General features: G+C 37.4%; 2 protein-coding genes across 4 annotated transcripts in view; one reads left to right on the top strand and one right to left on the bottom strand.

Annotated features, from left to right (window-relative positions):
• Positions 1-1,526: 1,526 nt before the first annotated feature.
• Positions 1,527-2,495, top strand: LOC110108402 (protein FAR1-RELATED SEQUENCE 5-like). The gene is made up of 2 exons (XM_020839031.1): positions 1,527-1,649; positions 1,878-2,495. The coding sequence occupies exons 1-2, from the start codon at positions 1,527-1,529 to the stop codon at positions 2,493-2,495; spliced, it is 741 nt and encodes a 246-aa protein (XP_020694690.1).
• A 6,803-nt stretch (positions 2,496-9,298) lies between these two features.
• The window catches only part of LOC110108395, an 89,276-nt gene continuing 87,785 nt past the window's right edge, over positions 9,299-10,789 (bottom strand). For all 3 annotated transcript variants that reach the window (XR_003702864.1, XR_003702863.1, XM_020839024.2), the window contains one exon: positions 9,299-9,648. Coding sequence is in view for 1 of the 3 variants with exons in the window: in XM_020839024.2 (XP_020694683.1) it covers positions 9,604-9,648 (45 nt within the window). In the remaining 2 variants the exon portion in view is untranslated. The remainder of the gene's footprint in view (positions 9,649-10,789) is intronic.

Here is a 10,789-nt window from a genome sequence, read left to right as displayed (position 1 = left end):
CAACTATCCTCTATAGTAAAGACAGAGTGAGTAGTACTAAAGAAAGGGTCTTAGAGAGCGACAGCATTAATTTTGTTCTCCAAAATACACACCATATCAAGCTTAAACTTAGTAACCAATTGTCTACAGCATAACACTTTATCAGGGTTATTAAAACCCCTGATGTTCCAAACCGCAATATATGGAACCAACATTAGTGTTTTGGGGTATTAGGGGGCTTTCAGCCCTTCCCCCTAGCAAGCTTTTTCCCCGTATTGAGATTAATAGGAGAATGGAATTCAGGAGAATGATGACCATGAGAGAAAGAAGAGCTGGAAGTAGAAGCAGCATCATCAATGGGGGAGTTTAGGTTCGGGATTGCAGGAAGAGATTCCACTTTCTCAATCGTGGTAGTAGAGGGCTTGCTATTTAGAATAGTTTCATATAGAATAGCAGGGACTTGTAATGAAGTCGGGTCATCGTCAATAGAAGCAGTAATTAAATGTTGTTGAGGCTTAGACTTGTCTGTTACATTATTGACCAGAATTATAGGGTCCAAGGAAAAACAAGCAATAGAAGAATCAACACCAGCGGACATATGAGAAGTGGATGGAAGAGGATTTATTTGTGTAGACAATGGGGAAGGCCGAGGGGTTTTATTTTGAGGTTTTCTGCTAGTGCTCCTACCCCGTGTAGAAGTTGACAACTTACCAGCAGAAACAGATGCAGGAGTTGGATTTGAGGGGCAGAGAGATGAGGAGTGAACTAAAGATTTGTAGAACTTGCAAGGAGTGGGCCGCAACTCGTATTGGACTTTGAGACTAAAGATATCACCGTCCAGAGAGATAGGAATTTCTTCTGGGTATTTTGCATCACAATCAACTTGAACGCACACCCTAGCATAGGTAAGTTGAGTTTTTTGAGCTATGAGAGTGTCAACTGCAAGGGGTCTGACCATTTTTCTGGCTATTCTAGAAATTCCTTTAGAGTTACAACATGCAAGGGGCAAGTAATGTATCTTAACCCAAATCAACACATTGGATAAATTTTCCCTCTTAGGACGGAAACGATGATGCCATTTTTGTAAAACAAAAGGTCTGCCAAGGAGGAACCAAACCCCTCTATTCCATACCATGTCATAGTCTTCAAAGGAAGTAAAACGCAACAGAAAAAAATCCATCACTAAGTGATAGAAGTTTTACCGAACCTTTGATCGACCAGGTTTTCCTGATAGTTCCAAGCAGGACTTCATAAAATGGTCTCCTCCCCAAGAAATTTTATTGAGTGTGGAGTGCGGACATAGCTCTGTGTGTGCAACCAAATTGTTTGCCTCCACGTGGAGCCCACCTTGCCCCACCAATCTCAAAAGCACGTGTGTTTTTTCACTTCGCGGCCCGAGGACCCGATCCGCCCGAATAATTGAAAAAATGCGCGGTAATACCTAGGGCTATATTAGATGGTGCCTGTTTTTTACCTCAGTTAAAACATTTTTCTCATAACTTGAAAGCTCATAAAGCAGGAGAAGAGAGAAAGGTATGAAAATGAAGATGGATATTGTGCTGGAGGACATAGAAGACTGGTCGGAGATGAAAGGTTTTACTCAAGAGTTACAGCTTAGAGGAGGAGAAGTTTTGCAGCAGAATACCCAACATAACTTGGATATATTATCGGTAAATATGATATGCATGTCGTGACTTATTCAGTGTTTAGTTGAATAATTTTTGTTTTAAAATATATGTATTGGTGGTCAGATGGTATCGTTTGGTACTATTTTTAAATGGTCAGTACTTCTTGGTATCACTAGGTATCGTTCGGTATAGGTCGGTACTGCTAGGTACCGATGTTATTTTAAAGTTGTCTATTTCCAATGTTAAATTCGAAGTGGTTCTTATTCGTAGGTTGTCTGTAATAGTGAGAAAGAGGCATATGAAATTTACTGCCATTACGCGCACAATGTTAGTTTTAGTGTTCGCAAAGATCATCACTGTTACTGGCCTAATTTGAGAAAGATAAGGATCAAAGATTTTGTATGTTCGAAAGCTGGATTTAAGAAGGGCATTGACTTGAACGCCAAATTAAAATACCGGAAATCCAATACTAGGACTGGGTGTCCCGCAATGATTAGATTTTATGTTGACCATGGTGGGGAATGGAAGGTTCAAAAATGCATTGAGAGCTACAATCATGAGTTAGCAAGGCCCGAAGATCAACATTTACTGAGATCATACAGGAATATTAGCGAAGAGAAAGCATTCGTTCTTAAATCAATGATGGATGCCGAGATTAGAACTATTGATGCATTTACATACTTAGCTGATGAAGTCGGTGGAAGGGGGTATGTACGTTTTTCCAAAAGAGATGCATATAACTTTGTTCAGAAAGGGAAAAGAGGCAAGATTGAGACTGTGGACACCAATTCCCTAATTGAACTTTTTAAAGATCGAGCAAATAGTGATAACATGTTTGCTTGGGAAGTCCAATATGATGAAGAGGACAGATTGATGAATTTTTTCTAGGCTAATGGTGTGGGAAGAATATATTACGATTGCTTTGCAGATGTTATCATTTTTTATACCAGCTATAGACTGAACAAATATAATCTAGCTTGTGCACCTTTTGTTGGAGTTAATAATCATTGGCAGAATGTTCTTTTGGGGGTTCCATTTCTGTCGGAGGAAATAATAGAATCATTTACATGGTTGTTTAGAACATTCTTGCGAATAATGGGTGATAAACATCCCCTTACAATTTTTACTAACCAGGACCAGACAATGTCTTGGACAATAGAAATTGCATTACCTCAAACACGTCATAGGCTATGCCAATGGCACATCACCAAGAAACTTTCATCCAAGTTGCATTGTTACAACAGCAACAACAAGGTTAGAGGTCTCATTTATAAATATTTGAGCAAGTGTGATTCAGAGGAGAAGTTTGATAGTTGTTGGATTGAAATGCTAAATGAAGGTGACCTTCATAACCATGCCTGGTTGAAAGAACTTTACAAAATATGGCAGAAATGGTCCACAGCATACAACAAGACTTGTTTTAACCTTGGTATTCTTTCAACAAAGTATAGTGAATCCACTAACAATGTGTGCCACAGAATTTCTAAGCCTACTAGTACTATTACTGAGTGTTTTTTGGGGCTAGAGAATGTGATGAAGACATGGCGTTGGAATGAACAAGATGAAGATTTCAAATGCAATCAGTCCAATGTTGTACCTTTAGTTAAGAGTAGTCCAATTCTTAGGCAGGCCGCACATTTTTATTCATGTAAATTGTATTCTTTCTTTGAGTTCTTACAAGGTGTGGGTGCGATGCGCATAGCTCATGCCTCAACTGACTTATCAACTTTTTTTTTTATCAAAACTGTTGAGAACAATGATCAGCCTCACCATTGGACTGATAATTTTGATGATAAAGAAGGTATCATTGAATGAAGCTGTGGAAAATTTGGCATGATGGACATACTGTGTTCTCACTGCTTGAGAGTGATAAGGCTGATTGATATAATTAATATACCTCCGAAATATCTATTAAAGAGATGGTCAGGTCGAGCTAGAAATAACCTTTACTCTGACAGGCCGATTACATCTATGGTAGCTACATGTAACCCCTCGAATGACATAGGACGTATGATGTTCTGAAATTATTTTAGTAGATTCGCATATCAAATAAGCACAAGAGGGCAAGGGAATGCGGAAGTAGTACAATACATAATTGATGCAATGTTTGAGATTGCTGAGAATGCAGATTTTATAATAGATGCCAAGAAGAATCATAAGTTTATTACGAATTCAAGCATGCCAAATAAAATAAAAGACCCTATAAAGAGCAGGCCCAAAGGAATTTCAAATGCAAGGTTGAAGAGTCATTGGAAGAAAAGAAAACCAAAGAAGAAGAAAGATGAGGAACAACCTACTCCTTCAACTGAACAGTGTACACCTGTGGAACCAATTAGTCAAGTTTCCTTTGCAAACATACCAAAATGCTTCACATATGAGTGGACTCTTCGTCGACCAAGCAGCCAGTCGAACCCTAAATATATAGAGATGATGAATGGACTAATTGATGCAGAAAGGCTTGGATAAATATTGAAAATTTCTTCATTGGCATAATTTGAATTCTGCTATTTCTGTAATTGTTTTTGTTTTTGTAGAAACTTCTCGGTACCGCTCGGTACCATTAGGTACCGGTCAGTACCGCTCGGTACCTCTCAGTACTGATCGGTACTATTTGTTGTGATATGGTATTTACTTTGTTTGTTGAAATTAAAGTTGGCAGTTGTACTGGTTCACATATTTAAGATGGGTTGTTGTGATATTAACTGTGGTAGTTGAAATTAAAAGCTATATAAGTTGAGGCGGTTCATCTATTTATTTACATTTTTCCTCTATGGTTTATAAACTACGTTGGCCGGATATAAAACTGCATCTAGGCTTGCCGATTAAAGAATTTGTCGAGCTTGGTACAATTAGAATGCATTACTGCGTGGATGCGGTTGCAGACTGTCAACTTGAGCAACAAGCTAGATGGAATGAAATATATAGATGTTGGTGTTCATACATGACATGTTCGTTGTGATCGTTTGCTTCAAGTAGCATGGAGGGAACAGATAGCTATTGAGGCTAATAGATCAGGCTTCTTCTTAAATTCTGCAGGTTGGAGTGCTATCCAAAAGAATTTTTTTGGAAATCATCATCACCTTGCCAATGTTCATTTCTTGCAGCAGCGTTATCATGAGCTAACTTGTAAAAGCAAATCAACAAGCTCTGATTATGTGGTTAGACGACCTACTGATGTTGATAATGTAATTCTTTACCACACTTGGGATCCAGCTGAAGAAAGGTTTTTAGTTGATTTGTACAAGCAATTACTAAATCAACGAGAGTATGGGCGCAAGCGGAAGAAGTTTTTGGAATTCAGTGATTGACAAGATTTATAATTTGAGCTTATGAAAGAGTTTGGATGTTGTCCTACACAAAGTCAACTCCAACAACGTGTTCACTATCTACTTAATAAGTAAAACTTTATTAATGTACTTAACTATTTACAAATTTACAATAGTTAAGTTATATTTACAAATTTACAACGTTACTTCTACTATCATTTAAGCATCGAACATAACAGCGTGAATGCAAGTTCTGATCTAAACTTAGGCATTTCAGCTTATCAGTTTAATAGTAATTCCCACTTAACATATTGTGGTTGGATTACAGTTTCCATGTATTTGCAAAAGAACATCCCACAGTCGTATCCGTTTGTTTGAGTTGGAATTCCCTCAGCTACCTAAACTGGCCATGATCTGATATCATTTTCAAAACTATCTTGAGTTTCCTCGTATAAATGATTTATCTGTAATAAAAGTCAAGTTGTTAATATCTACGAATGCGTACAACAAACTTAATATGTACAACACTTCACTTACAACATTTGGAAGCACAGCCCAATGCATCGAGTTAGGCAACGAATCAAAGAAAAACCAAGTTGAGTTCTTCAAATAAGCAACCAGAAGTGTCCAATGTTCGTTATCATGTATTGACAGCAGAAGGAAATTTGAAGCAGTCACTACATCCTTGGTAATATGAGATACATATTGTTTGTTGTCCACATTATATTTTATAGAACCCTGTATGTTTAATCTGATAAGGAGAACTGTAAACATATACATTTATAAAATTAAAAATAACAATATTACCCAATGCATACTAAAAACAAAAATAAATTATTGATAAAGGCCAGGATGAAGTTTATTTTTCTCAGCTAACAAACTTGCAAAGGCATCGATGTGGTTGTTGTCCAGATATTGGTTCGTTAAAAGTTCATCAATCTGACTTCTGAAAATATGAATGTTTCCTGCAGTATAAATTGTATCGTCCCTGTAAAATATAAGAGGCCAACGATTGGTACATATCTGTACCAAACGGTACCGAGCGGTACCGAGCAGTACCGAGTATTACCGAGCAGTACCTATTAGTATATTTCTCAAGGCAATCGTCGATAAACATTCTCATCTCGTCATTTATCATTTCTCGCCCAGAATAATCTATTTTTGTTGGAGCTGGTCTTGTTTGGGGCGATTTCAAGGTATCTACATCAATTAGAGTATCTGTAAGAATTGTCTTTGATGGGGACGGCCTAGCTGCGGTTTTTTTTAGCATCTTTCTCTTATATTATCCCTTGGTGTAAGGTGTCTTGACCTCTTTTGCTTTACGGTCTGCCCTACATCTCACCCTTTTTGCTATGCCTGAGCTGCATGGTTCAAATTTGGCAACATCATCGATAGCAGCAGGCAAAATTGATGTGTTATCCTTAATTGGGACATTATGTTTTAATGGACATTCAGCAACGACCTACTCACACACAATTTTCTTCCTCTCATCAGTCAGAGTCCTGGAGGAAGATTAAACATGTACATCCGAAGTCGATGAGGGGTTAAATGTTGGAAAGTTCTCAGATAAGAACAGCTCCATCGCTTCCAATCTCTTAATCATCTCGCTCTGCTCAAAAACATGAAGTTCAATTGCCTCCATTCTTCGTTCATTCAGAGATATTGTTATTTCCAAGCTTACTAAACTTTTCTGAAGAAATTTATTTTGATCCAAAATCTTATGCAGATATTCAACTCTATAATCATGGTGTCCATCAGTTGGGGAAGTTGGTTGCTGCTGCTGCTGCCCAGGTGACATAGGTGGTGTTTGGGTGCTAGGTGAAGCTGGGCTGATTGGGCTTGGGGGCGGCCTGATTGGGCTTGGGGGCGGCCTGATTGGGCTTGGGGGCGAGCCGTTTGGTCTTGGAGGACTCGAGGGTGTAGGTGATGTTGAAGGTGACGAATTTATACAAGAGGTTTGTGCAAGATTATTTGATTATTAGGGAATCTGTTAGGTGATGTATGTGGGGGACGATTTGCTAATAAATCCCTCTCCTCACTTATAATTGCATCAAAAGAAATTAATAAATTTGCAGCTTTAAGACCTTCAAATAAACTAGAAGCCTCTGCATCGTTATAAACTACATCACAACCCCATCGGAGATACCTTGATCTTATTTTTTAATTCAATGGTTTGTGGATTGTAGAGTGTTCTAGAAACCAAATCTAAACTCATACATAACAATAGAAATTTAAAATATATCTACAAATATTCAACATCATTAATAAATACAAAACTAATTAAATTCAATGTACTCACTATTATAATATGAACAAAGTCATTCAAGTAACGAAGTGTTTGTCCTTTGCTCATCTTTTTGGCAATTGCATTAAAGTCAGCCACAAGGAATTCTCTAATTGATTCAGGCTAATTGTGAGATAAAAATTTGTCAACATTTTGAGCCACGCTAATGATAGATGCTAGTGTTCGATAGTTATGCAGAGGAAAAAAAAAGATTTGACAACAAAAATATGATGAATTTCTTCAAAACATCGGGCATTGGAGTAGATTCATCTAAACTAATTACATCTTTCCTATTATCATTAGCTAATTTTCCAGTGATTCTAGCGCTACCTATTTCAAAATTATTTCCTCTGTTTGGTAAGCCTAATATCATAGCAACTTCATCAGCAGTAAATGTTAACTTCTGCTCCTTAATGATAAAGCATTGCTTCTTAATGTCCCAGCACGACAACAACCTGAATACCAACAGAACATTCTGTACAAAACGTCGCATAAAAAGAAAGTGATGCAGATTATTTTGCTTCAAACTCTCCACAAGATTTTCGCCAAATATTTCGACTAAATGATCACAAACTTCTCTAAAAGTTGACGTTCTGCAATGGAAGCTAATCTTCGAAACATATCCCTACGTAATATGATGCATTTGATTAGGAAAAATTTCATTACAGTCAGGTTCTTCTCGGTACATCTCGGTACCGAGCGGTACCGAGAGGAACCGAGAAGTACCTTGCGTTTACCTACAAAAACATGAAGGTACCGAGCAATACCGAGAGTCCATACAAAGCGGAAAAAAAAAAAAAAATCTAACGACAAACCCTGGAACTACAAAAACTTATGGAACTTACAATGCTTACCGAAAATACCCAGCGTAACCTACTGGGTACCGCTTGGGTACACATTCGGAATACCCAACGATACCCAGCGGTAAAAGCCACACAACTTACCGAGCAAATAGCAAAAACAACATTCAAAACCTAAAAACTGATAGTTACATTCAAAACCTAAAGACTGATAGTTACATTCAAAACCTAAGAACTGATAGTTACATATAACTAAAGAAGAAACATATCTTGCCCATTTAGACGATGAAGACTCAAGATTCTTTGTGTAGAAGATGAAGTTGCTTCGTGTGGAAGATGAATAATCGCCTGCAACTTCTCCTTGTGGAAGAATGGACTGTAGACTAGCAAATCGACCGAAAAAGTAAAAATGGAAAAGACGTTTCGGATCTTCTCGAAGAAATGGGTACTGCGCATTTTTTCAATTATTCGGGCGGATCGAGTCTTCGGGCCGCGAAGTGAAAAAAGCAAACGTGCTTTTGAGATCGGTGTGGTCAAGGTGGGCTCCACGTGGCGGCAAACAATTTGATTGCACACAGAGCTACGTCCGCACTCCACACCCAATAAAAATTCCCTCCACAGAGAGTAGCCAACTAGGCACAAGCTCCAGCCTTGAGCACCAGCCAACACCTTCTCCCCAGAGAAGGGAATCACCTCAGGTTCCTCGGGGAAGAAGGAAAGCAGAATGTGTTCGATCGCAACATCAGACGGCTCAAAGATGTTATTCCAGCACGAAGACAAGAAACAACAGCACCACTACTCCCAGAAGGGAGAGGGGGAAAATCATAGGCATAAGAGGTGGGATTCATGTGAGAAGAGTAGCCTCTGACAGACCAGGAGGTGACGGCGGGAGAGGGAAAGCAAAATCGTAAGGGAAAAAATCCTAGCATAGCAAAAAGTACTTCTATTTGTTGTTTTCTTGCCCTTCCATCACTATTTATATTTAAGTATGAGAGGCAAATGAGTAATTTCAAGTCATCTTCTCCATTCTGTTTTTCCTGCTTTTCTGTCTTTTGTTTCTGCTGCTGCTTGTTTTAATGCACAGCAAAGGATCTGAAAAGCTTTTCATTAGTATCCTGATATTAGTAAATATCCAGAATCTTGAGAATGGATGCTGCAGAAGAATCCTATTCTGACTGACCTGCTTAACCGGAGATATATGAAACCAAAATAGAAACAAACGAATACGAGTTGTTAACTTCATATGCCAAACATACTATATTATTATACTACGATATAACTGACGGATTATTTTTGTAATGATAAAGAAATGGAACATCAAAATAACAGCTTTCGCCAACATCTCCAAATTTGCGGGTCATCCGAATAACGAATTTCCCAATCAATTAATTTGAGCATAAAAATTAACAAACATAGAAATGTAAAATAAATTTATTTTAAGACTTCTGACTAATAACCAAGTGGACTACATGAAAGTAAATTTTTTATTGACTGCACGTAGACTACTAAGATATTTAAAATATACAAGATAAGAAATAAAAAATACTCATTTTCGCTCACAGCAATCACCCTAAGATTGAAAATAACTTCAATAAAACAGAATGGTAAAAATTCTTCTTTCTAGTAGATACAGCTTGCAGTCTTGGTCACCCATCTCTCATTAAAGATTCAAGAAGTGCAGCTTCTTCTTCCTAAAAATGGACATCAGAATTTTTATCAAACAGAGAACAGAAGGCAAGATCTGTACATGAAAACATGTCTGTATTAAATCTCTTCAAAACTTCCACACATTGAAGTGATTATGAATGTGCATAAAAACTACTATTTAAAAACAAACACATATTTATGCTTTGGACCTCTTGGCATGGTGAAAAATCTCTTAGATCATTTTTTTTTAATCTCTTAGATCAATTATGATTTTTGGCGCAATGCATGGATCACAAAGCAAATTAAAATGACCAAACCAACACTCAATTTATCTTGAAAAAATAAAGCTTAGTTTGATATTGCTTTCTTATTATTTTCTAATGAAGCTTTTTAGTAAAAAAATATTTATTGAACAAGGAATTTTTGCATTAAAAAAAATTTATAAAGCAGTAAAAAAACTATTTCAAACAAAATCTTAGCCAAACCCCAAACGAGCTCAAAACAAAGAAAAAATACTTCTACTTGGAATGCCTATTGCAGGGAATCGATAGACACCAATATCATGCAATTGGATGCACAAATATATCTGAATGAGCAAAACTTAGATGAGCTGATCCAAACTTAACTTAGCAGCCACTCCACTACTTCTTGCTTAGTCTTGCCTATTCATGCAGAACTAGCACTTGTGACCGCTGAGCAATGCGTTGTTGTTAGGTCATGCTAGCACATGCTCAGTATTCTACAAATAATCATCTGTAACTGTTTAGCTTCTCAAAATTGTTATGACCTCCAAAAACCTTCATTTCATGCTTCATTCAACATAAATAACTCCTCTTGAAAACATAAACATCTCAATATAAAAATTTTAACACACCATGGCCATTTTCGAACAACCCAAATTAGAGCAAACAATATTTTTGGAAACTGTCTTATCAATCTGGCAATCTAAATTATGTTGTTGGTCATGCTAAACTCAATTGTATTGAGATAAAGGTGGTATGCCAAGATCATGTTAGTAGCACCTACTGGTAGACCACTAATAACAGTAATAGTTGCCGCCCCTCCAATTGTATTGAGATTAAGAAGATGGTTTGCCAAGATCGTGCTAGGAGCAACTACTGGTAGACCACTAATAACAACAATTGATAACCCCCCCAATACACACGAAAAACCAACATCGACTGG

This window comes from Dendrobium catenatum, unplaced genomic scaffold (genome assembly GCF_001605985.2).
Source record: "Dendrobium catenatum unplaced genomic scaffold, ASM160598v2 fragScaff_scaffold_1490, whole genome shotgun sequence".
Classification (NCBI taxonomy): Eukaryota; Viridiplantae; Streptophyta; class Magnoliopsida; order Asparagales; family Orchidaceae; genus Dendrobium; species Dendrobium catenatum.
The sequence above is the reverse complement of the archived record's forward strand: the minus strand, read 5'-3'. Positions and strand labels throughout refer to the sequence as shown.

Excerpts from the sequence above, each read along its gene's own strand:
- LOC110108402 (XM_020839031.1), top strand. The coding sequence starts at position 1,527 with ATGGATATTGTGCTGGAGGACATAGAAGACTGGTCGGAGATGAAAGGT. Across the intron at positions 1,650-1,877 it reads ATAACTTGGATATATTATCG|GTTGTCTGTAATAGTGAGAA; the intron begins GTAAATATGATA and ends TCTTATTCGTAG.